This window comes from Ammospiza caudacuta, chromosome 16 (genome assembly GCF_027887145.1).
Source record: "Ammospiza caudacuta isolate bAmmCau1 chromosome 16, bAmmCau1.pri, whole genome shotgun sequence".
In the NCBI taxonomy this organism is placed as follows: Eukaryota; Metazoa; Chordata; class Aves; order Passeriformes; family Passerellidae; genus Ammospiza; species Ammospiza caudacuta.
Window position 1 is genome coordinate 2,689,906 of NC_080608.1, and position 22,958 is coordinate 2,712,863.

At 55.2% G+C, this 22,958-nt stretch overlaps 5 protein-coding genes across 5 annotated transcripts; all 5 read right to left on the bottom strand.

Annotated features, from left to right (window-relative positions):
• Positions 1-139: 139 nt before the first annotated feature.
• Positions 140-2,599, bottom strand: LOC131564725 (protocadherin beta-15-like). Its single transcript, XM_058815287.1, has one exon. It carries the CDS (start codon positions 2,582-2,584, stop codon positions 140-142), a length of 2,445 nt encoding a protein of 814 aa, XP_058671270.1. The 5' UTR covers positions 2,585-2,599.
• A 1,990-nt stretch (positions 2,600-4,589) lies between these two features.
• On the bottom strand, positions 4,590-7,040 carry LOC131564685 (protocadherin beta-15-like). The gene has a single exon (XM_058815228.1). It carries the CDS (start codon positions 7,032-7,034, stop codon positions 4,590-4,592), a length of 2,445 nt encoding a protein of 814 aa, XP_058671211.1. The 5' UTR covers positions 7,035-7,040.
• Positions 7,041-9,043: 2,003 nt separating this feature from the next.
• LOC131564699 (protocadherin beta-15-like) lies at positions 9,044-11,494 on the bottom strand. The gene has a single exon (XM_058815245.1). It carries the CDS (start codon positions 11,486-11,488, stop codon positions 9,044-9,046), a length of 2,445 nt encoding a protein of 814 aa, XP_058671228.1. The 5' UTR covers positions 11,489-11,494.
• A 3,878-nt stretch (positions 11,495-15,372) lies between these two features.
• LOC131564645 (protocadherin beta-15-like) lies at positions 15,373-17,823 on the bottom strand. The gene has a single exon (XM_058815169.1). The coding sequence runs from the start codon at positions 17,815-17,817 to the stop codon at positions 15,373-15,375; it is 2,445 nt and encodes an 814-aa protein (XP_058671152.1). The 5' UTR covers positions 17,818-17,823.
• A 1,993-nt stretch (positions 17,824-19,816) lies between these two features.
• LOC131564731 (protocadherin beta-15-like) lies at positions 19,817-22,280 on the bottom strand. Its single transcript, XM_058815300.1, has one exon. It carries the CDS (start codon positions 22,259-22,261, stop codon positions 19,817-19,819), a length of 2,445 nt encoding a protein of 814 aa, XP_058671283.1. The 5' UTR covers positions 22,262-22,280.
• Positions 22,281-22,958: the final 678 nt, after the last annotated feature.

Here is a 22,958-nt window from a genome sequence, read left to right on the forward strand (position 1 = left end):
TTATTCCAAAGAGAATATGATGGAAGTTGGATAAATCAATTAAAAATACATATCTATGATGGAGGAAGTATTAGCACACACTGTGGTCCTGGTGCTCTCCTCCCCAGATCCATGAAGCCTCTGTCTGTGCAGACCCCAGCTAGTCAAAGGAAAGAGCGTTGAATTGTCCTGCAGAGAGAGTGCCAGCATTGTCTGGGGCCATGTCCTCGCTGCTGACAGGGACACCGGGGAAATCCTGTTCCTCATCGGGGCCCTGGCCCACGGCGCAGTGCTGTGGGGGCAGGCTGGGCAGGATGGGCTTGAGGAATCTGAACTCGCTGTTGCCCGAGCCCGTGGTGAGGCTGATCTCGTAGCAATAGGCGCGGGGCAGGGTCCCTGCAGCGGCTGCATCGGCCAGGCCGCTCTGCAAGGTGTCGGCAGCATAGAGCACAGGGCCAGCCTTCAGCTCCTTCCTCCTGCACACCTTGCGAGCCAGCAGCACTGCCGTGGAGATGAGGAAGAGGAGGGAGACAAAGACCAAGGCAATGATTAAATAGGTGGTCAGGGAGGCGGCGGCCTGATCCTCGCTGGCCGGGCTGCTGTGCGGCAGGCGCACGTCGGAGAAGTCCTTGAGCAGGAGAGCGCTGAGAGCTGCCGTGGCTGACAGCGGGGGCTTGCCGTTGTCTCTGACCAGCACCACCAGCTTCTGCTTGACGCTGTCTCTCTCTGTCACCGGCCTCCTGAGACGCACCTCGCCGCTTTGCAGGCCCACGGAAAACAGGCCTGGGTCGGTGGCCCTGAGCAGGTGGTAGGAGAGCCACGAGTTCTGTCCCGAGTCGGCATCGACAGCCACCACTTTGCTGATGAGGTAGCCCGCCTCAGCCGACACGGGCACCAGCTCACTGGAGGCCGGGCCGCTCTCCTGAGCCGGGTAGAGCACCAGCGGGGCGTTGTCGTTCTCGTCCAGCACCACCAGGCGCACGGTGATGTTGGCTCTCAGCGGAGGAGAGCCCGCGTCAGAGGCACTGACCGTCACCTCGGTCTGCTTCAAGCGCTCGTAGTCCAGGGGCCGCAGCACAAACACGTGTCCCTTCTCCGAGTTCACCGAGATGCAGGAGCACCAGGCCCGCTCTGGCCCTTGCTCTGCTGCCAGCGAATAGCTCACCTTGGCATTCAGCCCCACGTCAGCATCTGCAGCGCTCACGGCTCCCACAAACACTGTGGGCACGTTGTTCTCACGCACGTACATGGTGTAGGAGGTCTGGTTGAAGACGGGGGCATTGTCATTGACGTCGGAGATGTCCACGGTGAAGGTGTGCGTGCTGGTGAGAGGAGGCGAGCCCGCATCTGCTGCCGTCACACTGAGGATGTACTGAGGCGTCTCCTCGCGGTCCAGCGCGCTCACTGTCACCAGCTCATAGTAATTCTTGTAGGCTGGCCGCAGGGAGAAGAAGAGCTGATCCTGCAGGGCACAGGAGATCTTCCCGTTGGCACCAGAATCCCGGTCCCTGACCGTAAACAGGGCAACCACCGTGCCGGGCACTGTGTTCTCGGGGAGGGGACTGCTGAAGGAACTGACCACCAGCTCTGGGGCATTGTCATTCACATCCACCACCTCCACCAACACCTTGCAGATTGCAGAAAGGCCCCCACCATCTGTGGCCCTCACACTGAGCTCGTGTGTATGTGCTGCCTCAAAGTCCAAAGTTTTTGTGATTTTAATTCCACCAGTTATGGGATCAATCACAAATGCAGAATCGCTCTGACCCACTGCTTCATTAAGTTGATACGATATGTCCCCATTTTCTCCTTCATCTGGATCACTTGCCAGCACAGTCAGAACCACAGAGCCTTCTGGAATGTTTTCTAAAATTTTCACAATGTACACCTCTTGTGTGAATATGGGCGCATTGTCATTTACATCTAGAATGACAATTTTCACTTCAGTGTTGCCGCTCCTGCATGGAAAGCCCCCATCCTTGGCAATTACACTGAAACTCATCTCTGCCTGCTCCTCTCTGTCTAGTGGCTTTTCCAAGACCAATTCAAGATACTTCTTGCCTGAAATTCCAGTCCCAGAGGACACAGTAAAGTACTCGTTCGCAGGAGAAATGCTGTAGTCCTGGACAGTGTTGCTGCCTATATCGAGGTCCTGAGCAACCTGAAGTGGGAAACGTGAACCTGGCTCACTTGTCTCTGGGATCTTAAAAGTCACTCTATCATTAGGAAATAGGGGAGAATGGTCATTGATATCCTCCAGATCTACCTCGACCCGAAAGAACTGCAGGGGGTTGGAGAGCAGCAGCTCGAAGGGGAGCATGCAGGTGTCGGACTGGGCGCACAGCTGCTCCCGGTCCAGCCTCCCCGCCACGACGAGGCGGCCGGAGGCGCGCTCCAAGCGAAAATGCTGGCGGCCGTCCTCCGAGACCAGGCGGGCGCGGCGAGCCGAGAGCTGCGCCGGCGTCAGCCCCGCGTCCTCGGCCAGCTCGCCCACCAGGGAGCCGCTTTCCGCCTCCTCGGCTACGGAGTAGCGGATGGGCTCGGCGCCAGCGAGCGGCAGCCCCAGCAAAGCACACACACAAAGCACTTGCCTTGCGAGTGCCATGGCGCGGCGGCGGCGGCCGCTGTCGGTGTCGGTGTCGCGGCGGGTGTCCCGGGCGATTGCGGGCGGAGAGCGGCGAAGTGCGGGCCGGGCGCCTTCCCTCGCTGTCTCAGATTCCGGCCGGCGCTCCGGAACGCAGCCGGGGTGTGCCGGCAGCGGCTGACACGGGGCAGCGCTCGCTGCCGCAGCCGCTGCCACCTCCGCCCGGCTGAGCTGGGCTGCTCTAAGCTGAACTGAGCTGAGCTGGGCTGGGCTGGGCTGGTTCTGGTCTGAGCTCGCTCGGGCTGTGCCGCTCCGGGCCCGGCCGCCTCCGCTGCCGCAGCCGCTCGGCGCCGCCTTGGCCGAGGGCACCACCCAGCGGTGCGCGCTGGGACTGCAGCCGCCGCCGCCCGCAGCCCGCGCTGCCGCTCGGCCCGGCCCGCGATCCCGAAGGCAGCGAGACAGCCGGGGCCGGCAACGGAACGCGGCCTCAACCAGGGCAACACAAAGACCACGCTCAACCCACAACAGCCAAGCCGCATTCCCCGAAAGGAAAAATCGCACAGTGATAGAGGCGATTGTGACAGCACGGGCATGAAAATTAGCACTCTCCCGTCTGCATCTCCCCACTCAGGAACTGTACCCACCCAACATTGCTTCAGACAACAGACATAGGGAGGAAAAGACCCGCAGAATTTGGGGAAGCCTTTGAAGGAGCTTTCCAGTAAAGGACGACTCTACTAAGACTTCTGTCTCCATGAAAGGAGTTAGGGTCTTCACTTTATTTTTGCCGAACACATTTTTTTAAATTGTTATCTCAGAGGTGTATCACTTTACAATGTTAATTTCTATAATTTCGTCAGAATACAGTGTGAAGGAGGCTTTCTGAACATTCTGTGCATCACAGACCTTATTCAAACTACCAGGTATTCTAGATGGGTTGGCAGTCCTTCTCTAGAGCAGAATAATGTCCAGTACATTTCAGAGAGGAGAACATGAAAGGGCAAAAATGGGAATGCAAACCCTATAGCACAAAAGGAGATAATCATGTAGGGACAGCCTTCTTCTCTCAAAAGGAAACAACTGAATTCAGAAACAAGAATGAGAAACAACATTCCAAGTCCTGTTCTCAAGTCCTTCTTGCTTCTAACTTCAAAAAATTATCTTTGATGAACCTGTGACACTGTCATGAACACAAGGACAATCAATAAGTGTTCATGACTCTCTACAGCTACCGCCTACCCTAAGATATCACCTACTTCTGTATTTCCAAGACAATCTGAGTGGGACTGAATACCAAACCCCCACCTGGACCAAAGGAAGATTCTGTTGTGCATTTTCCTGCACTCTGCCTTTAATAAGTTGGTACCTCTGGATCCATAGGATAAAAATAGCCTTTTATTCTGCAGAGCTGGAATTGCCAGTGTTGCAGTGACTGGATGGGACAAATTCACTGTTTCATTGGGCAGAAGTAGAGAAGCATCTGCAGATGCAAAATGGCCATATGGACAGACATACTGAGAAAAAAAAGAACCCACTGAGCCCTCACATTGCAGGCAAAGACATCCAGAACCCAAGAGATAAAAAGCCACATGCTAATAGAACATCATGAAACAGTTTTCAGAAAACTCCCTTGCTTTTCTGGGTAAAAGGATGTTTTGTTATTCCAGCCAGTGGGAGACTTGTCTATGCAACTGAGCCACTGAGCTACAAAAAGAATAAGAAGTCCAAGGTTTAGTCTGACAGCAAGATATGGAAGAGCAAAGATTGGAGGGCATTATTAAAGGCTATCAGAAAGGGCTCAGAAGGAGAAGAAATATACTATAATCTGAGGGAGAAAATATGAACATCTTTTTTTCCTTATTTGTGTATTTGGAGCGAAAGACAAATTTTACAGTGATTTGGAACTTGCAGGAAATTGGCTATAGCAGTGAGGAATATGTTATCTCTGGAGGAATCACAGCCACATGCTGCAGCCTGGATCCCTTTCTCCCAAGATACATGAAGCCTCAGTCGGTGCAGACCCCAGCTAGTCAAAGGAAAGAGCGTTGAACTGTCCTGAAGAGAGAGTGCCAGCATTGTCTGGGGCCATGTCCTCACTGCTGACAGGGACACCGGGGAAATCCTGTTCCTCACCGGGGCCCTGGCCCACGGCGCAGTGCTGTGGGGGTAGGCTGGGCAGGATGGGCTTGAGGAATCTGAACTCGCTGTTGCCCGAGCCCGTGGTGAGGCTGATCTCGTAGCAATAGGCGCGGGGCAGGGTCCCTGCAGCGGCTGCATCGGCCAGGCCGCTCTGCAAGGTGTCGGCAGCATAGAGCACAGGGCCAGCCTTCAGCTCCTTCCTCCTGCACACCTTGCGAGCCAGCAGCACTGCCGTGGAGATGAGGAAGAGGAGGGAGACAAAGACCAAGGCAATGATTAAATAGGTGGTCAGGGAGGCGGCGGCCTGATCCTCGCTGGCCGGGCTGCTGTGCGGCAGGCGCACGTCGGAGAAGTCCTTGAGCAGGAGAGCGCTGAGAGCTGCCGTGGCTGACAGCGGGGGCTTGCCGTTGTCTCTGACCAGCACCACCAGCTTCTGCTTGACGCTGTCTCTCTCTGTCACCGGCCTCCTGAGACGCACCTCGCCGCTTTGCAGGCCCACGGAAAACAGGCCTGGGTCGGTGGCCCTGAGCAGGTGGTAGGAGAGCCACGAGTTCTGTCCCGAGTCGGCATCAACGGCCACCACTTTGCTGATGAGGTAGCCCGCCTCAGCCGACACGGGCACCAGCTCACTGGAGGCCGGGCCACTCTCCTGGGCCGGGTAGAGCACCAGCGGGGCGTTATCGTTCTCGTCCAGCACCACCAGGCGCACGGTGACGTTGGCTCTCAGCGGAGGAGAGCCCGCGTCAGAGGCACTGACCGTCACCTCGGTCTGCCTCAAGCGCTCGTAGTCCAGGGGCCGCAGCACAAACACGTGTCCCTTCTCCGAGTTCACCGAGATGCAGGAGCACCAGGCCCGCTCTGGCCCTTGCTCTGCTGCCAGGGAATAGCTCACCTTGGCATTCAGCCCCACGTCAGCATCTGCAGCGCTCACGGCTCCCACAAACACCGTGGGCACGTTGTTCTCACGCACGTACATGGTGTAGGAGGTCTGGTTGAAGACGGGGGCATTGTCATTGACGTCGGAGATGTCCACGGTGAAGGTGTGCGTGCTGGTGAGAGGAGGCGAGCCCGCATCTGCTGCCGTCACACTGAGGATGTACTGAGGCGTCTCCTCGCGGTCCAGCGCGCTCACTGTCACCAGCTCATAGTAATTCTTGTAGGCTGGCCGCAGGGAGAAGAAGAGCTGATCCTGCAGGGCACAGGAGATCTTCCCGTTGGCACCAGAATCCCGGTCCCTGACCGTAAACAGGGCAACCACCGTGCCGGGCACTGTGTTCTCGGGGAGGGGACTGCTGAAGGAACTGACCACCAGCTCTGGGGCATTGTCATTCACATCCACCACCTCCACCAACACCTTGCAGATTGCTGACAGCCCTCCACCATCTCTTGCCTTCACAATCAGCTCATGCACTTCGGCTGCTTCAAAGTCCAAAGGTTTTGTGAGTTTAATTTCCCCAGTTATGGGATCAATCACAAATCCTGAGTCACTCTGTCCCACTGCTTGACTGAGTTGATAGGAAATGTCTCCATTAACTCCTGCATCTGGATCAGTTGCCAAAACAGTCAGTACCACAGAGCCCTCTGGTGTGTTCTCCAAAATCTGCCCTATGTACTCCTCCTGTGTGAAGATGGGAGCATTGTCATTTACATCTAGAATGACAATTTTGACTTGGGTGGTCCCACTTCTGGGAGGGGAGCCCCTATCCATGGCAATAAGACTGAAACCCATCTCTGCCTGCTCCTCTCTGTCTAGTGACTTTTCCAGTACTAGTTCCAGATATTTCTTGCCTGTGATCTGACTTTCGTAAGAGACTCTAAAATAATCATTCTCGGGAGTAATGATGTACTCCTGGACTGTGTTGGTGCCAATATCGAGGTCCTGAGCAGCCTCCAGTGGGAAACGTGAACCGGGATCACTCTTTTCAGTGATTTCAAAAGTGACTCGTTCCTCGGGGAAGACGGGTGAATGGTCATTGATATCTTTCACAGTCACCTCGACCCGAAAGAACTGCAGGGGGTCGGAGAGCAGCAGCTCGAAGGGGAGCATGCAGGTGTCGGACTGGGCGCACAGCTGCTCCCGGTCCAGCCTCCCCGCCACGACGAGGCGGCCGGAGGCGCGCTCCAAGCGAAAATGCTGGCGGCCGTCCTCCGAGACCAGGCGGGCGCGGCGAGCCGAGAGCTGCGCCGGCGTCAGCCCCGCGTCCTCGGCCAGCTCGCCCACCAGGGAGCCGCTTTCCGCCTCCTCGGCTACGGAGTAGCGGATGGGCTCGGCGCCAGCGAGCGGCAGCCCCAGCAAAGCACACACACAAAGCACTTGCCTTGCGAGCGCCATGGCGCGGCGGCGGCGGCGGCGGCCGGTGACGGTGTCGGTGTCGGTGTCGCGGCGGGTGTCCCGGGCGATTGCGGGCGGAGAGCGGCGAAGTGCGGGCCGGGCGCCTTCCCTCGCTGTCTCAGATTCCGGCCGGCGCTCCGGAACGCAGCCGGGGTGTGCCGGCAGCGGCTGACACGGGGCAGCGCTCGCTGCCGCAGCCGCTGCCACCTCCGCCCGGCTGAGCTGGGCTGCTCTAAGCTGAACTGAGCTGAGCTGGGCTGGGCTGGGCTGGTTCTGGTCTGAGCTCGCTCGGGCTGTGCCGCTCCGGGCCCGGCCGCCTCCGCTGCCGCAGCCGCTCGGCGCCGCCTTGGCCGAGGGCACCACCCAGCGGTGCGCGCTGGGACTGCAGCCGCCGCCGCCCGCAGCCCGCGCTGCCGCTCGGCCCGGCCCGCGATCCCGAAGGCAGCGAGACAGCCGGGACCGGCAACGGAACGCGGCCTCAACCAGGGCAACACAAAGACCAGGCTCAGCCCACAAGGGCCAAGCCGCATTCCAAGAGAGGAGAAACCGCATACCGATAGGGCGATGGTGACAGCACTGGCGTGCAAATGAACACACTCTCGGCTACATCTCCCCACTCAGGAACTGTACCCACCCAACATTGGCTTCAGACGAAGGACACCCTGAGTAAGTAACTCCCAGAATTTTGGAAAGCCTTGATAGTGCTTCCCATAAAGAACGACTCTACAAAATATTCTGTCTCCATTTAGCCGTCAGGGGGTTCTGTTTATTTATGTCTATCATCTTTTTCTGTTTCCAATCCCAGAGTTTTAGCAATTTACAACATTAAACTGCATCACATCCACACATCGCAGCGTGAGGGAGGCTTTCTGATCATTTTGTGCATTGTAGACATTACACAAACAAGCAGTTATTCTAGATGGGGTAGCAGTCCTTCTATGGAGGAACGGGCTCAGTGCAGTGCTCAGTACATTTGATTGGCCAGAAGGAGAAAGGGCAAACATGGATATGCAAATGCTCTGACACCAACACAGAAAATCATGCAGAGACAACTTTCCAGTCATATCAAGAAGCCTTGGGATTCAGGAAGAACAATGATCGGAGCAATCTCAACATCTTTCATCAGTTTTTCTTGACTCTACCTTCCAAAAAGTGTCTTTTAATAATTGTGAATTTTTCCTTCATTGCCTTCAAAAACAAAGAACATGTTTCTGTTACATGTTGCAGCTCTGTTCAGTTACAGTCTACTCTAACACTGTTCTGCTGTACTTCCAAGGCAATCCTGAGGTGACAGAACACCCAAGCCCTTCTTGAAAGCCAAAGGAAGGTTTTGTTGTGCATTTTGTTGCTGTAGTCTGTGCTAGATAAGGAAGATGAGAGTGCTGTTGTGAAAGGGTCCGAATCAATTCCTTCCCTGCTGAGCTGGTGTTGCCTGCATTACAGTGGCTGGGTGGGGGCAACTCTCTGCTGCATCTGTAGATATGCAGTGTCTGCATGAACAACGGTAGTGATAAGAAAGCAAAGATCACAGACTGCACATCTCATAAAGGGACCACCCAAACCCAGGAAAGAAAGGGCCTAGTGCCTTCATGAAATTTTGACTCAATATTCACAACTTGCGAGCTTTCATGAAGTACATAATGGGCCTCTTTCATTTCAGCGAGGATATGATTTGACATTCTCCTAAAGCTCTAAATAAAGGATATGTATTATTTTCAGACAGCAAGAAAAACAAGAGCAGAGAAGTGAGTGGTAAGAACACACTTAAAGCCTGTTAGAAATGGCAGTGACAGAGCTGAATCAAACTCCTTAAAAAGCGAAAGAAGATGCACTACTTTTACTTCATAATACTTTTTGGAGTGGTAGACATTACCTTTGAAAAGAATTTTCAAGAAATTGTTTAAACCAATCGCAAATACCGATATAATCTTGAGGAATCATTGTCCGATGCACCAGCCACGATCCACTCCTCCCAAGATCTATGAAGCCTCTGTCTGTGCAGACCCCAGCTAGTCAAAGGAAAGAGCATTGAACTGTCCTGCAGAGAGAGTGCCAGCATTGTCTGGGGCCATGTCCTCGCTGCTGACAGGGACACCGGGGAAATCCTGTTCCTCATCGGGGCCCTGGCCCACGGCGCAGTGCTGTGGGGGTAGGCTGGGCAGGATGGGCTTGAGGAATCTGAACTCGCTGTTGCCCGAGCCCGTGGTGAGGCTGATCTCGTAGCAATAGGTGCGGGGCAGGGTCCCTGCAGCGGCTGCATCGGCCAGGCCGCTCTGCAAGGTGTCGGCAGCATAGAGCACAGGGCCAGCCTTCAGCTCCTTCCTCCTGCACACCTTGCGAGCCAGCAGCACTGCCGTGGAGATGAGGAAGAGGAGGGAGACAAAGACCAAGGCAATGATTAAATAGGTGGTCAGGGAGGCGGCGGCCTGATCCTCGCTGGCCGGGCTGCTGTGCGGCAGGCGCACGTCGGAGAAGTCCTTGAGCAGGAGAGTGCTGAGAGCTGCCGTGGCTGACAGCGGGGGCTTGCCGTTGTCTCTGACCAGCACCACCAGCTTCTGCTTGACGCTGTCTCTCTCTGTCACCGGCCTCCTGAGACGCACCTCACCGCTTTGCAGGCCCACGGAAAACAGGCCTGGGTCGGTGGCCCTGAGCAGGTGGTAGGAGAGCCACGAGTTCTGTCCCGAGTCGGCATCGACGGCCACCACTTTGCTGATGAGGTAGCCCGCCTCAGCCGACACGGGCACCAGCTCACTGGAGGCCGGGCCGCTCTCCTGGGCCGGGTAGAGCACCAGCGGGGCGTTGTCGTTCTCGTCCAGCACCACCAGGCGCACGGTGACGTTGGCTCTCAGCGGAGGAGAGCCCGCGTCAGAGGCACTGACCGTCACCTCGGTCTGCTTCAAGCGCTCGTAGTCCAGGGGCCGCAGCACAAACACGTGTCCCTTCTCCGAGTTCACCGAGATGCAGGAGCACCAGGCCCGCTCTGGCCCTTGCTCTGCTGCCAGCGAATAGCTCACCTTGGCATTCAGCCCCACGTCAGCATCTGCAGCGCTCACGGCTCCCACAAACACCGTGGGCACGTTGTTCTCACGCACGTACATGGTGTAGGAGGTCTGGTTGAAGACGGGGGCATTGTCATTGACGTCGGAGATGTCCACGGTGAAGGTGTGCGTGCTGGTGAGAGGAGGCGAGCCCGCATCTGCTGCCGTCACACTGAGGATGTACTGAGGCGTCTCCTCGCGGTCCAGCGCGCTCACTGTCACCAGCTCATAGTAATTCTTGTAGGCTGGCCGCAGGGAGAAGAAGAGCTGATCCTGCAGGGCACAGGAGATCTTCCCGTTGGCACCAGAATCCCGGTCCCTGACCGTAAACAGGGCAACCACCGTGCCGGGCACTGTGTTCTCGGGGAGGGGACTGCTGAAGGAACTGACCACCAGCTCTGGGGCATTGTCATTCACATCCACCACCTCCACCAACACCTTGCAGATTGCTGACAGCCCTCCACCATCAGTGGCTCTCACACGGATTTCATGATGCTGTGCTGCCTCAAAGTCCAAAGGTTTTGTGAGTTTAATTTCCCCAGTTATGGGATCAATCACAAATCCTGAGTCACTCTCTCCCACTGCCTGGCTGATTTGATAGGAAATGTCTCCATTAACTCCTGCATCTGGATCAGTTGCCAAAACAGTCAGAACCACAGAGCCTTCTGGCATGTTCTCTAAAGCTTTTGCAATGTACACCTCCTGTGTGAAGATGGGAGGATTGTCATTTACATCTAGAATGACAATTTGCACCTTTGTGGTCCCAGTTCTGGGGGGAGAGCCCCCATCGACAGCAATAACGTTGAACCTCATCTCTTCCTGTTCCTCTCTATCTAGTGGCTTTTCCAATACAAGTTCCAGATATTTGTCATCCTCACTGCGACTTCCATAGGAGACGCTAAAGTACTCATTCTCGGGAGAGATGCTGTACGCCTGGATGTTGTTACTGCCAATATCAAGGTCCCGCGCACCCTCTACCGGGAAACGGGAACCCGGGACGCTCGTTTCAGGGATCCTAAAACTGACTCGATCTTCTGGGAAAACGGGTGAATGGTCATTGATATCTTTCACAGTCACCTCGACCCGAAAGAATTGCAGGGGTTTGTAGAGCAGCAGCTCGAAGGGGAGCATGCAGGTGTCGGACTGGGCGCACAGCTGCTCCCGGTCCAGCCTCCCCGCCACGACGAGGCGGCCGGAGGCGCGCTCCAAGCGAAAATGCTGGCGGCCGTCCTCCGAGACCAGGCGGGCGCGGCGAGCCGAGAGCTGCGCCGGCGTCAGCCCCGCGTCCTCGGCCAGCTCGCCCACCAGGGAGCCGCTTTCCGCCTCCTCGGCTACGGAGTAGCGGATGGGCTCGGCGCCAGCGAGCGGCAGCCCCAGCAAAGCACACACACAAAGCACTTGCCTTGCGAGCGCCATGGCGCGGCGGCGGCGGCGGCGGCCGCTGTCGGTGTCGGTGTCGCGGCGGGTGTCCCGGGCGATTGCGGGCGGAGAGCGGCGAAGTGCGGGCCGGGCGCCTTCCCTCGCTGTCTCAGATTCCGGCCGGCGCTCCGGAACGCAGCCGGGGTGTGCTGGCAGCGGCTGACACGGGGCAGCGCTCGCTGCCGCAGCCGCTGCCACCTCCGCCCGGCTGAGCTGGACTGCTCTAAGCTGAACTGAGCTGAGCTGGGCTGGGCTGGGCTGGTTCTGGTCTGAGCTCGCTCGGGCTGTGCCGCTCCGGGCCCGGCCGCCTCCGCTGCCGCAGCCGCTCGGCGCCGCCTTGGCCGAGGGCACCACCCAGCGGTGCGCGCTGGGACTGCAGCCGCCGCCGCCCGCAGCCCGCGCTGCCGCTCGGCCCGGCCCGCGATCCCGAAGGCAGCGAGACAGCCGGGACCGGCAACGGAACGCGGCCTCAACCAGGGCAGCACAAAGACCAGGCTCAGCCCACAAGGGCCAAGCCGCATTCCAAGAGAGGAGAAACAGCACAGAGATAGGACGATTGGTGACAGCACTGGCATGCCAATGAACACTCTCCCGGCTGCATCTCCGCCATCTGGAAGTGTACAAACCTAACATTCTTCAGACAAGGGACACAATGAGAAATAATACGCAGAATTTTAAAAAGCCTTGAGGGATATTTCCCAGAAAGAACGCCTCTTCAAAGAGGTCTTTATCCACTAAAGCAGTCAGAATGTTCTCTTTATTTCAGTTTAACACCATTTTTTCTCTTTCTAATCCCAGAGTTATACCAATTTGCAATAGGAAACTGTATCACTTCAGCACAACACAGTGTGAGGCCGGCTTTTGGAGTATTTCATGCATTGCAGACATTATTCAAACAGCCATTTATTTTAGAGGGTGTGACAGTCCTCTAGTGTAACAGGCTCAGTAGAATGCTCAGTACATTTCAGAGCAGAAAGGGTAAATATGGGAATGCAAATTCTCAGGCACAAATACAGAAAATCAAGCAGGGACAGCTTTCTAGTCTCATCCAGAAATCTTGAGATTCAGGAAAAGCAATGAAAAGAACATTCTCAATGTCTTTTTAAAAAAGCTCTTCTTCGTAAGAGCCTGAATGGGAGACGAAGGACTCCAGGCAGCTCTTCAAAGTGCAGTTTATTTTATCCAAGATGTTACAAAAGGCAAAGGTCACAGCCATCAGAGCCTGTGCCTACTGCTGTCATCTCCAGCTGCAGACAAGTCTGAAGACCCTTTAATTTTGGTTTCAATGCATAATATCATTTTCTTTGCTGAGCATCTTAATACAAGAACCTATCTATATCTTAACTTTTACCTGTAGCCTATCATAATGACTATAATTACCATATTCATGTTAGTAATCTCCAATCACTTGAAGTTAGTCTGTCACAGTTTTAAGCTAGAAGTTGTTTTTCAGTTTTCTTGCTGTGCAAAATTCTGAGACCTTTTTTCCATTTGCAACATCGCCATGTCTGTTTGCCTCTGGTATTTTTGTGCTTGGTAAAAACATTTTATGTTTGAGGTGTGTTTATCCTTTGCTTTTAGCCATAAAACCCCATTCTAACTAACATACCCTTTGCCTTCTTAGTTATCCAGTAAGACTGGCTCAGCAGTTCTTTTCTTCTGTATCAAAACTTGTTTTCATTTGTATTCATTCTTCAGAGTCTACTATCAAAAATCTTTCTACCAAGCACACAGAACTGTGAGACTTTCTGGTCAAATTTGCATCCTTCCCAACACTTCTTGTCTCCACCTTCCAATAATTGTGTTTCAGTATTTGTGGATTTTTCCTTCAATGCATTCATTGACAAGGAACATGTTTCTGTTACATGTTACAGCTCTGTTCAGTTCTATAGTCCACTCTAACACTGTTTATGCTGCCGTATTTCCAAGGCAATCCCGTGTGAACACAACATCCAAGCCCTTCTTTAAGCCAAAGGAAGGTTTTGTTGTGCACTGCGTGGCCCTGCTGTGAGCTAGATAAGGAACAGAGACTGCTGTTGTCAAAGGGTCCAAATCACCTCCTTCCCTACTGAGTTGGCACTGCCTGTGTTGCAATGGCTGGGTGGGAGAAACTCCCTGCTTCAGCAGGCAGCACTACTAAAACATGTGCAGATATTCAATGTATGAATGAAAAGGAAAGCTTGTCTTGTCTTGTCACAGTGACAAGAAAGCAAACCACAGAGAGAACACATCTCCGACAGCGGCATCCAAAATCCAAAGAAGAAAGGGTCTAGTGCCATGTGACACAGCGTCTCAGTACTTGTAAATCCCTTGCTTTCCAGAAGCACAAAAAAGGCAGCTGAAAGGCGAGGCACAGCCTACAACGACCAAGCCACATTCTACCAAAGGAAAAACCTCACAGGGGTAGGGTGATGGTGACAGCACTGGCATGTAAATGAGCACTCTCCTGGCTGCATCACCCCACTCAGGAGCTGTACACACCTAACATTGCTTCAAACAAAGGACACACTGAGTAAGTAACTCCCAGAATTTTGGGAAACCTTGACAGGTCTTCCCAGAAAGAAGGACTATACAAAATATTCTGTCTACACTAATGCAGTCAGGGTGTTCTCTTTATTTATGTCTAAAATAATTTTCTGTTTCTAATCCCAGAGTTACACCAATTTACAACATTAAACTGTATCATTTCAGCACATCACAGCATAAGGGAGGCTTTCTGATCATTTCATGCATTGCAGACATTACTCTAACAAGCAGTTAGTCTAGATGGGGTGGCAGTCCTTCTCTAGAGGAACAGGCTCAGTACAGTGTTTGGTACATTTCAGTTGCTAGAGGGAGAAAGAGCAAACATGGATATGCAAATGCTCTAACACAACACAGAAAATCATGTGGGGACAACTTTCCAGTCCCATCAAGAAGAATTGGGATTCAGGAAAAACAATGAATAGAGCAAACACAATATCTTTTTTTAAGTTCTTCTTGACTCTTCCTTCCTATAATTGTCTTTTAATAACTGTGGATTTTTCCTTCATTGCATTCAATGACAATGAACATGTTTCTGTTACATATTACAGCTCTGTTCAATTACAGTTTGCTCTAACACTGTTTGTTCATCTGTATTTCTAAGGCAATCTCGATGTGACAGAATACCCAACCCCTTCTTGTAAGCCAAAGGAAGGTTTTGTTGTGCATTTTGTGTCTGTACTCTCTGCTAGATAAGGAAGATGAGACTGCTGTTGTCAAAGGGTGCAAATCACCTCCTTTCCTACTGAGCTGGCGTTGCCTGTGTTGCAGTGGCTGGGTGGGGGCAACTCCCTGCTTCACCAGGCATCACTACTGATGCATCTGTAGATATGCAATGTCTGCATGGACAAAGGTAGAAATAAAAAAGCAAAGCACACAGAGCTCACATTTCATAAAGAGACAACCCAAATCTAGGGATAAAGAGCCTAGTGCCCACATGATGTTGTGACTTAATACTTACAACTTGCGAGCTATCATGAAGCACAAAAAGGGCCTCTTTCATTTCAGTGAGGATATTATTTGATATCGTCCAAAGCTCAGAATAAAGGATCCTCTGTCTTGTCAGCCAGCAAGAAAAAAAAGAGCAGAGCTGTGATTGATAAGCACACACTTAAAACCTGTTAGAAAGGGCAGTGACAGAGCTGAATCCAATTACTTAATAAGTGAGAGAAGCTTGGCTTCTTTAACTTCATAATTCTTTTTGGAGTGGTAGATATTAGCGCTAAATAGAATTTTCAAGAAATTGTTTAAACCTATTAGAAAAAAAAATATATAATCAGGAAGAATCATTGCCCAATGCACCAGCCTGGATCCCATCCTCTCAAGATACATGAAGCATCAGTCTGTGCAGACCCCAGCTAGTCAAAAGAAAGAGCGTTGAATTGTCCTGCAGAGAGAGTGCCAGCATTGTCTGGGGCCATGTCCTCGCTGCTGACAGGGACACCGGGGAAATCCTGTTCCTCACCGGGGCCCTGGCCCACGGCGCAGTGCTGTGGGGGCAGGCTGGGCAGGATGGGCTTGAGGAATCTGAACTCGCTGTTGCCCGAGCCCGTGGTGAGGCTGATCTCGTAGCAATAGGCGCGGGGCAGGGTCCCTGCAGCGGCTGCATCGGCCAGGCCGCTCTGCAAGGTGTCGGCAGCATAGAGCACAGGGCCAGCCTTCAGCTCCTTCCTCCTGCACACCTTGCGAGCCAGCAGCACTGCCGTGGAGATGAGGAAGAGGAGGAAGACAAAGACCAAGGCAATGATTAAATAGGTGGTCAGGGAGGCGGCGGCCTGATCCTCGCTGGCCGGGCTGCTGTGCGGCAGGCGCACGTCGGAGAAGTCCTTGAGCAGGAGAGCACTGAGAGCTGCCGTGGCTGACAGCGGGGGCTTGCCGTTGTCTCTGACCAGCACCACCAGCTTGTGCTTGACGCTGTCTCTCTCTGTCACCGGCCTCCTGAGACGCACCTCGCCGCTTTGCAGGCCCACGGAAAACAGGCCTGGGTCGGTGGCCCTGAGCAGGTGGTAGGAGAGCCACGAGTTCTGTCCTGAGTCGGCATCGACGGCCACCACTTTGCTGATGAGGTAGCCCGCCTCAGCCGACACGGGCACCAGCTCACTGGAGGCCGGGCCGCTCTCCTGGGCCGGGTAGAGCACCAGCGGGGCGTTGTCGTTCTCGTCCAGCACCACCAGGCGCACGGTGACATTGGCTCTCAGCGGAGGAGAGCCCGCGTCAGAGGCACTGACCGTCACCTCGGTCTGCCTCAAGCGCTCGTAGTCCAGGGGCCGCAGCACAAACACGTGTCCCTTCTCCGAGTTCACCGAGATGCAGGAGCACCAGGCCCGCTCTGGCCCTTGCTCTGCTGCCAGGGAATAGCTCACCTTGGCATTCAGCCCCACGTCAGCATCTGCAGCGCTCACGGCTCCCACAAACACCGTGGGCACGTTGTTCTCACGCACGTACATGGTGTAGGAGGTCTGGTTGAAGACGGGGGCATTGTCATTGACGTCGGAGATGTCCACGGTGAAGGTGTGCGTGCTGGTGAGAGGAGGCGAGCCCGCATCTGCTGCCGTCACACTGAGGATGTACTGAGGCGTCTCCTCGCGGTCCAGCGCGCTCACTGTCACCAGCTCATAGTAATTCTTGTAGGCTGGCCGCAGGGAGAAGAAGAGCTGATCCTGCAGGGCACAGGAGATCTTCCCGTTGGCACCAGAATCCCGGTCCCTGACCGTAAACAGGGCAACCACCGTGCCGGGCACTGTGTTCTCGGGGAGGGGACTGCTGAAGGAACTGACCACCAGCTCTGGGGCATTGTCATTCACATCCACCACCTCCACCAACACCTTGCAGATTGCTGACAGCCCTCCACCATCTCTGGCCTTCACACTGAGCTCATGAGTGCGTGCTGCCTCAAAGTCCAGAGTTTTTGTGAGTTTAATTTCACCAGTTATGGGATCAATCACAAATGCTGACTCACTCTGTCCCACTGAATCACTCAGTTGATAGGTGATGTCCCCATTAACTCCTGCATCCGGATCTGTTGCCAGTACAGTCAGAACCACAGAGCTTTCTGGCATGTTCTCCAAAACCTGCCCTGTGTACTCGTCCTTTGTGAATTTGGGAGCGTTGTCATTTACATCTAAAATGAGAATTTTTACTTCTGTAGTTCCACTTCTAGGAGGAGTGCCCCCATCCACAGCAATTAAACTGAAACTCATCCCAGACTGCTCTTCCCTGTCAAGCGGCTTTTCCAAGACCAGTTCAAGATGCTTTTTGCCTGTGCTTTGACTTCCATAGGACGCTCTAAAATACTCATTCTCAGGATTAATGCTGTACTCCTTGACTGTGTTCCGGCCAATATCGAGGTCCCAAGCAACCTCCAGTGGGAAACGTGAGCCTGGCTCGCTCGTTTCCGGGATGTCAAAAAGCAGTAGTTTTTCAGGGAATACAGGGGAATGATCATTGATATCCTCCAGATCTACCTCGACCCGAAAGAACTGCAGGGGGTCGGAGAGCAGCAGCTCGAAGGGGAGCATGCAGGTGTCGGACTGGGCGCACAGCTGCTCCCGGTCCAGCCTCCCCGCCACGACGAGGCGGCCGGAGGCGCGCTCCAAGCGAAAATGCTGGCGGCCGTCCTCCGAGACCAGGCGGGCGCGGCGAGCCGAGAGCTGCGCCGGCGTCAGCCCCGCGTCCTCGGCCAGCTCGCCCACCAGGGAGCCGCTTTCCGCCTCCTCGGCTACGGAGTAGCGGATGGGCTCGGCGCCAGCGAGCGGCAGCCCCAGCAAAGCACACACACAAAGCACTTGCCTTGCGAGCGCCATGGCGCGGCGGCGGCGCCGGCGGCCGCTGTCGGTGTCGGTGTCGCGGCGGGTGTCCCGGGCGATTGCGGGCGGAGAGCGGCGAAGTGCGGGCCGGGCGCCTTCCCTCGCTGTCTCAGATTCCGGCCGGCGCTCCGGAACGCAGCCGGGGTGTGCCGGCAGCGGCTGACACGGGGCAGCGCTCGCTGCCGCAGCCGTTGCCACCTCCGCCCGGCTGAGCTGGGCTGCTCTAAGCTGAACTGAGCTGAGCTGGGCTGGGCTGGGCTGGTTCTGGTCTGAGCTCGCTCGGGCTGTGCCGCTCCGGGCCCGGCCGCCTCCGCTGCCGCAGCCGCTCGGCGCCGCCTTGGCCGAGGGCACCACCCAGCGGTGCGCGCTGGGACTGCAGCCGCCGCCGCCCGCAGCCCGCGCTGCCGCTCGGCCCGGCCCGCGATCCCGAAGGCAGCGAGACAGCCGGGACCGGCCACGGAACGCGGCCTCAACCAGGGCAGCACAAAGACCAGGCTCAACCCACAAGGGCCAAGCCGCAGTTCCCGGCAGAAGAAACAGCATAGAGATAGGACGATTGGTGACAGCATGGACATGCCAATGAACACTGAATCTCCCCACTCAGGCTCTGTACCCACCCATCATTGCTGCATTCAAGGGACACAGTGAGCATGTAACTCGTAGAATTTTGAAAAGTCTTGTCGGGCTTTCCCAGAAATAACTTGACTACAAAATATTCTGTGTCCTCTAAAGCAGTCAGTGCTCTCTTTATTTCAGTCTAACCCTCTTCCCGTTTCTAACCTCAGAGTTATACCTATTTACAATATTAAACTGCATCACTTCAGCACATCACAGTGTGAGGGAAGCTTTCAGAGCATTCCATGCATGACAGACATCATTCAAACAACCAAATATTCTACATGGGGTGGCCGTCCTCTAGAGGAACAGGCTCAGTACATTTCAGAGGAGGAAGAGTAAACATGGGAATGCAAATGTTCTGACACAAACACAGAATTTCATGTGGACACAGGCTTCCATTCCCTTTAAGAAGCATTAGGACTCAGAACAGCAATGAAAAGGCAAATTTCAATGTCTTTTCTTAAAGTTTCTTCTTGACTTGACCTTCCAATGAGTGTTTTAGTATTTCTGGATTTTTCCTTCAATGCATGAAATGACAATGGACATGTTTCTTCAGCTCTGTTCAATTACAGTCTACTTTAACACTACCTGTGCTCCTGTATTTCCAAGGCAATTCCAAAGTGATAGAACACCCAAGTCCTTCTTGTAAGACAAAGGTAGACATTGCTATGCATTTTCCTGCTCTACTCTGAGCTGGATAAGGAAGATGAGACTGTGGTTGTCAATGAGTCCAATCACCTGCTTCCCTGCTCAGCTGGCACTGCCTGTGTTGCAGTGCCTGGGTGGGAGCAAGGCCCTGCTTCAGCATGCAGTAATTCTGAAGCATCTGCAGATATTCAATGTTGTCTGCATGGACAAACAGATTGACAAGAAAGACAAGCACACAGAGCTCACATCTCATAAGGAGAAATCCAGAAGCCTGGCAAAAAAGGGCCCAGTATTCATGTGACATTGAGACACCGGTTCAAAAATTCCTGGTTTTCCAGAGGTGGGAAAATTTTTTCGCATTTCAGTGAGAGTATGAGTGGTTCGGCCAACAGTGATACTGCCTTAAAGGTCAGAAAAATAAGATCTTCTGTCTTGTCAGCCAGCAAGAGAAAGCAGATCCTAGATTGAGAGCTAAACACATACAAAATCTTATTAGAATAGGCAGTAGCAAAGGCGAAACCCATTAAAAACTAAAGTGTGAAAACCTTGGCTTCTTTTAAAATCTTCATTGCTTTTAGGAGTGGTAGACAATTATTTCAAAGAGAATATGATGGAAGTTGGATAAATCAATTAAAAATACATATCTATGATGGAGGAAGTATTAGCACACACTGTGGTCCTGGTGCTCTCCTCCCCAGATCCATGAAGCCTCAGTCTGTGCAGACCCCAGCTAGTCAAAGGAAAGAGCATTGAACTGTCCTGGAGAGAGAGTGCCAGCATTGTCTGGGGCCATGTCCTCGCTGCTGACAGGGACACCGGGGAAATCCTGTTCCTCACCGGGGCCCTGGCCCACGGCGCAGTGCTGTGGGGGCAGGCTGGGCAGGATGGGCTTGAGGAATCTGAACTCGCTGTTGCCCGAGCCCGTGGTGAGGCTGATCTCGTAGCAATAGGCGCGGGGCAGGGTCCCTGCAGCGGCTGCATCGGCCAGGCCGCTCTGCAAGGTGTCGGCAGCATAGAGCACAGGGCCAGCCTTCAGCTCCTTCCTCCTGCACACCTTGCGAGCCAGCAGCACTGCCGTGGAGATGAGGAAGAGGAGGGAGACAAAGACCAAGGCAATGATTAAATAGGTGGTCAGGGAGGCGGCGGCCTGATCCTCGCTGGCCGGGCTGCTGTGCGGCAGGCGCACGTCGGAGAAGTCCTTGAGCAGGAGAGCGCTGAGAGCTGCCGTGGCTGACAGCGGGGGCTTGCCGTTGTCTCTGACCAGCACCACCAGCTTCTGCTTGACGCTGTCTCTCTCTGTCACCGGCCTCCTGAGACGCACCTCGCCGCTTTGCAGGCCCACGGAAAACAGGCCTGGGTCGGTGGCCCTGAGCAGGTGGTAGGAGAGCCACGAGTTCTGTCCCGAGTCGGCATCGACGGCCACCACTTTGCTGATGAGGTAGCCCGCCTCAGCCGACACGGGCACCAGCTCACTGGAGGCCGGGCCGCTCTCCTGGGCTGGGTAGAGCACCAGCGGGGCGTTGTCGTTCTCGTCCAGCACCACCAGGCGCACGGTGACGTTGGCTCTCAGCGGAGGAGAGCCCGCGTCAGAGGCACTGACCGTCACCTCGGTCTGCCTCAAGCGCTCGTAGTCCAGGGGCCGCAGCACAAACACGTGTCCCTTCTCCGAGTTCACCGAGATGCAGGAGCACCAGGCCCGCTCTGGCCCTTGCTCTGCTGCCAGCGAATAGCTCACCTTGGCATTCAGCCCCACGTCAGCATCTGCAGCGCTCACGGCTCCCACAAACACCGTGGGCACGTTGTTCTCACGCACGTACATGGTGTAGGAGGTCTGGTTGAAGACGGGGGCATTGTCATTGACGTCGGAGATGTCCACGGTGAAGGTGTGCGTGCTGGTGAGAGGAGGCGAGCCCGCATCTGCTGCTGTCACACTGAGGATGTGCTGAGGCATCTCCTCGCGGTCCAGCGCGCTCACTGTCACCAGCTCATAGTAGTTCTTGTAGGCTGGCCGCAGGGAGAAGAAGAGCTGATCCTGCAGGGCACAGGAGATCTTCCCGTTGGCACCAGAATCCCGGTCCCTGACCGTAAACAGGGCAACCACCGTGCCGGGCACTGTGTTCTCTGGGAGGGGACTGCTGAAGGAACTGACCACCAGCTCTGGGGCATTGTCATTCACATCCACCACCTCCACCAACACCTTGCAGATTGCTGACAGCCCTCCACCATCTCTGGCCCTCACACTGAGCTCGTGAGTCTGTGCTGCCTCAAAGTCCAGGGGTTTTGTTATTTTAATTTCACCAGTTATGGGATCAATCACAAATGCTGAATCACTCTGATCCGCTGCCTGGCTGAGCTGATAGGAGATATCTCCATTAACTCCTGAATCTGGATCAGTTGCCAGCACATTCAGAACCACAGAGCCTTCTGGTATGTTTTCCAGAACCTTCCCAATGTAACGCTCTTGCGTGAACTTGGGAGCATTGTCATTTACATCTAGAATGGTAATAGAGACCTCGATGGTCCCACTTCTGGAAGGAGAGCCACCGTCCACAGCAATAACACTAAAACCCATCTCAGACTGCTCCTCTCTGTCTAGTGACTTTTCCAAAACAAGTTCAAGATATTTGTCACCATTATTCCGACTTCCATAGGAGACACAAAAGTACTCATTCTCGGGAAAGATGCGGTATTCCTTGACTGTGTTGCTGCCAATATCAAGGTCCCTAGCCACTTCCAGAGGGAAAAGTGAACCTGGCTCGCTCGTTTCCAGGATATCAAAAAGGACTCGTTTTTCAGGGAATACAGGGGAATGATCATTGATATCCTCCAGATCTACCTCGACCCGAAAGAACTGCAGGGGGTCGGAGAGCAGCAGCTCGAAGGGGAGCATGCAGGTGTCGGACTGGGCGCACAGCTGCTCCCGGTCCAGCCTCCCCGCCACGACGAGGCGGCCGGAGGCGCGCTCCAAGCGAAAATGCTGGCGGCCGTCCTCCGAGACCAGGCGGGCGCGGCGAGCCGAGAGCTGCGCCGGCGTCAGCCCCGCGTCCTCGGCCAGCTCGCCCACCAGGGAGCCGCTTTCCGCCTCCTCGGCTACGGAGTAGCGGATGGGCTCGGCGCCAGCGAGCGGCAGCCCCAGCAAAGCACACACACAAAGCACTTGCCTTGCGAGCGCCATGGCGCGGCGGCGGCGCCGGCGGCCGCTGTCGGTGTCGGTGTCGGTGTCGCGGCGGGTGTCCCGGGCGATTGCGGGCGGAGAGCGGCGAAGTGCGGGCCGGGCGCCTTCCCTCGCTGTCTCAGATTCCGGCCGGCGCTCCGGAACGCAGCCGGGGTGTGCCGGCAGCGGCTGACACGGGGCAGCGCTCGCTGCCGCAGCCGCTGCCACCTCCGCCCGGCTGAGCTGGGCTGGTCTAAGCTGAACTGAGCTGATCTGGGCAGGACTGGGCTGGTTCTGGTCTGAGCTCGCTCGGGCTGTGCCGCTCAGGGCCCGGCCGCCTCCGCTGCCGCAGCCGCTCGGCGCCGCCTTGGCCGAGGGCACCACCCAGCGGTGCGCGCTGGGACTGCAGCCGCCGCCGCCCGCAGCCCGCGCTGCCGCTCGGCCCGGCCCGCGATCCCGAAGGCAGCGAGACAGCCGGGGCCGGCAACGGAACGCGGCCTCAACCAGGGCAGCACAAAGACGAGGCACAACCCAGGAAGACAGAGCCTCGGCCCTCAGCAGGCGAACTCGCACAGTGATAGAGCCATGGTGATAGCATCGGCCTGCTAATGAGCACCTCAGTGGCTGCATCTCCACACTCAGGCGCTGAACCTACCCCTCACTGCATCAGACAGAGGACACAGTGAAACAGTTAGTCGCCTAATTTTGAAAAGTCTTG

Coding starts and splice junctions, on each gene's coding strand:
- LOC131564645 (XM_058815169.1), bottom strand. CDS start 17,817: ATGGCGCTCGCAAGGCAAGTGCTTTGTGTGTGTGCTTTGCTGGGGCTG.
- LOC131564685 (XM_058815228.1), bottom strand. CDS start 7,034: ATGGCGCTCGCAAGGCAAGTGCTTTGTGTGTGTGCTTTGCTGGGGCTG.
- LOC131564699 (XM_058815245.1), bottom strand. CDS start 11,488: ATGGCGCTCGCAAGGCAAGTGCTTTGTGTGTGTGCTTTGCTGGGGCTG.
- LOC131564731 (XM_058815300.1), bottom strand. CDS start 22,261: ATGGCGCTCGCAAGGCAAGTGCTTTGTGTGTGTGCTTTGCTGGGGCTG.
- LOC131564725 (XM_058815287.1), bottom strand. CDS start 2,584: ATGGCACTCGCAAGGCAAGTGCTTTGTGTGTGTGCTTTGCTGGGGCTG.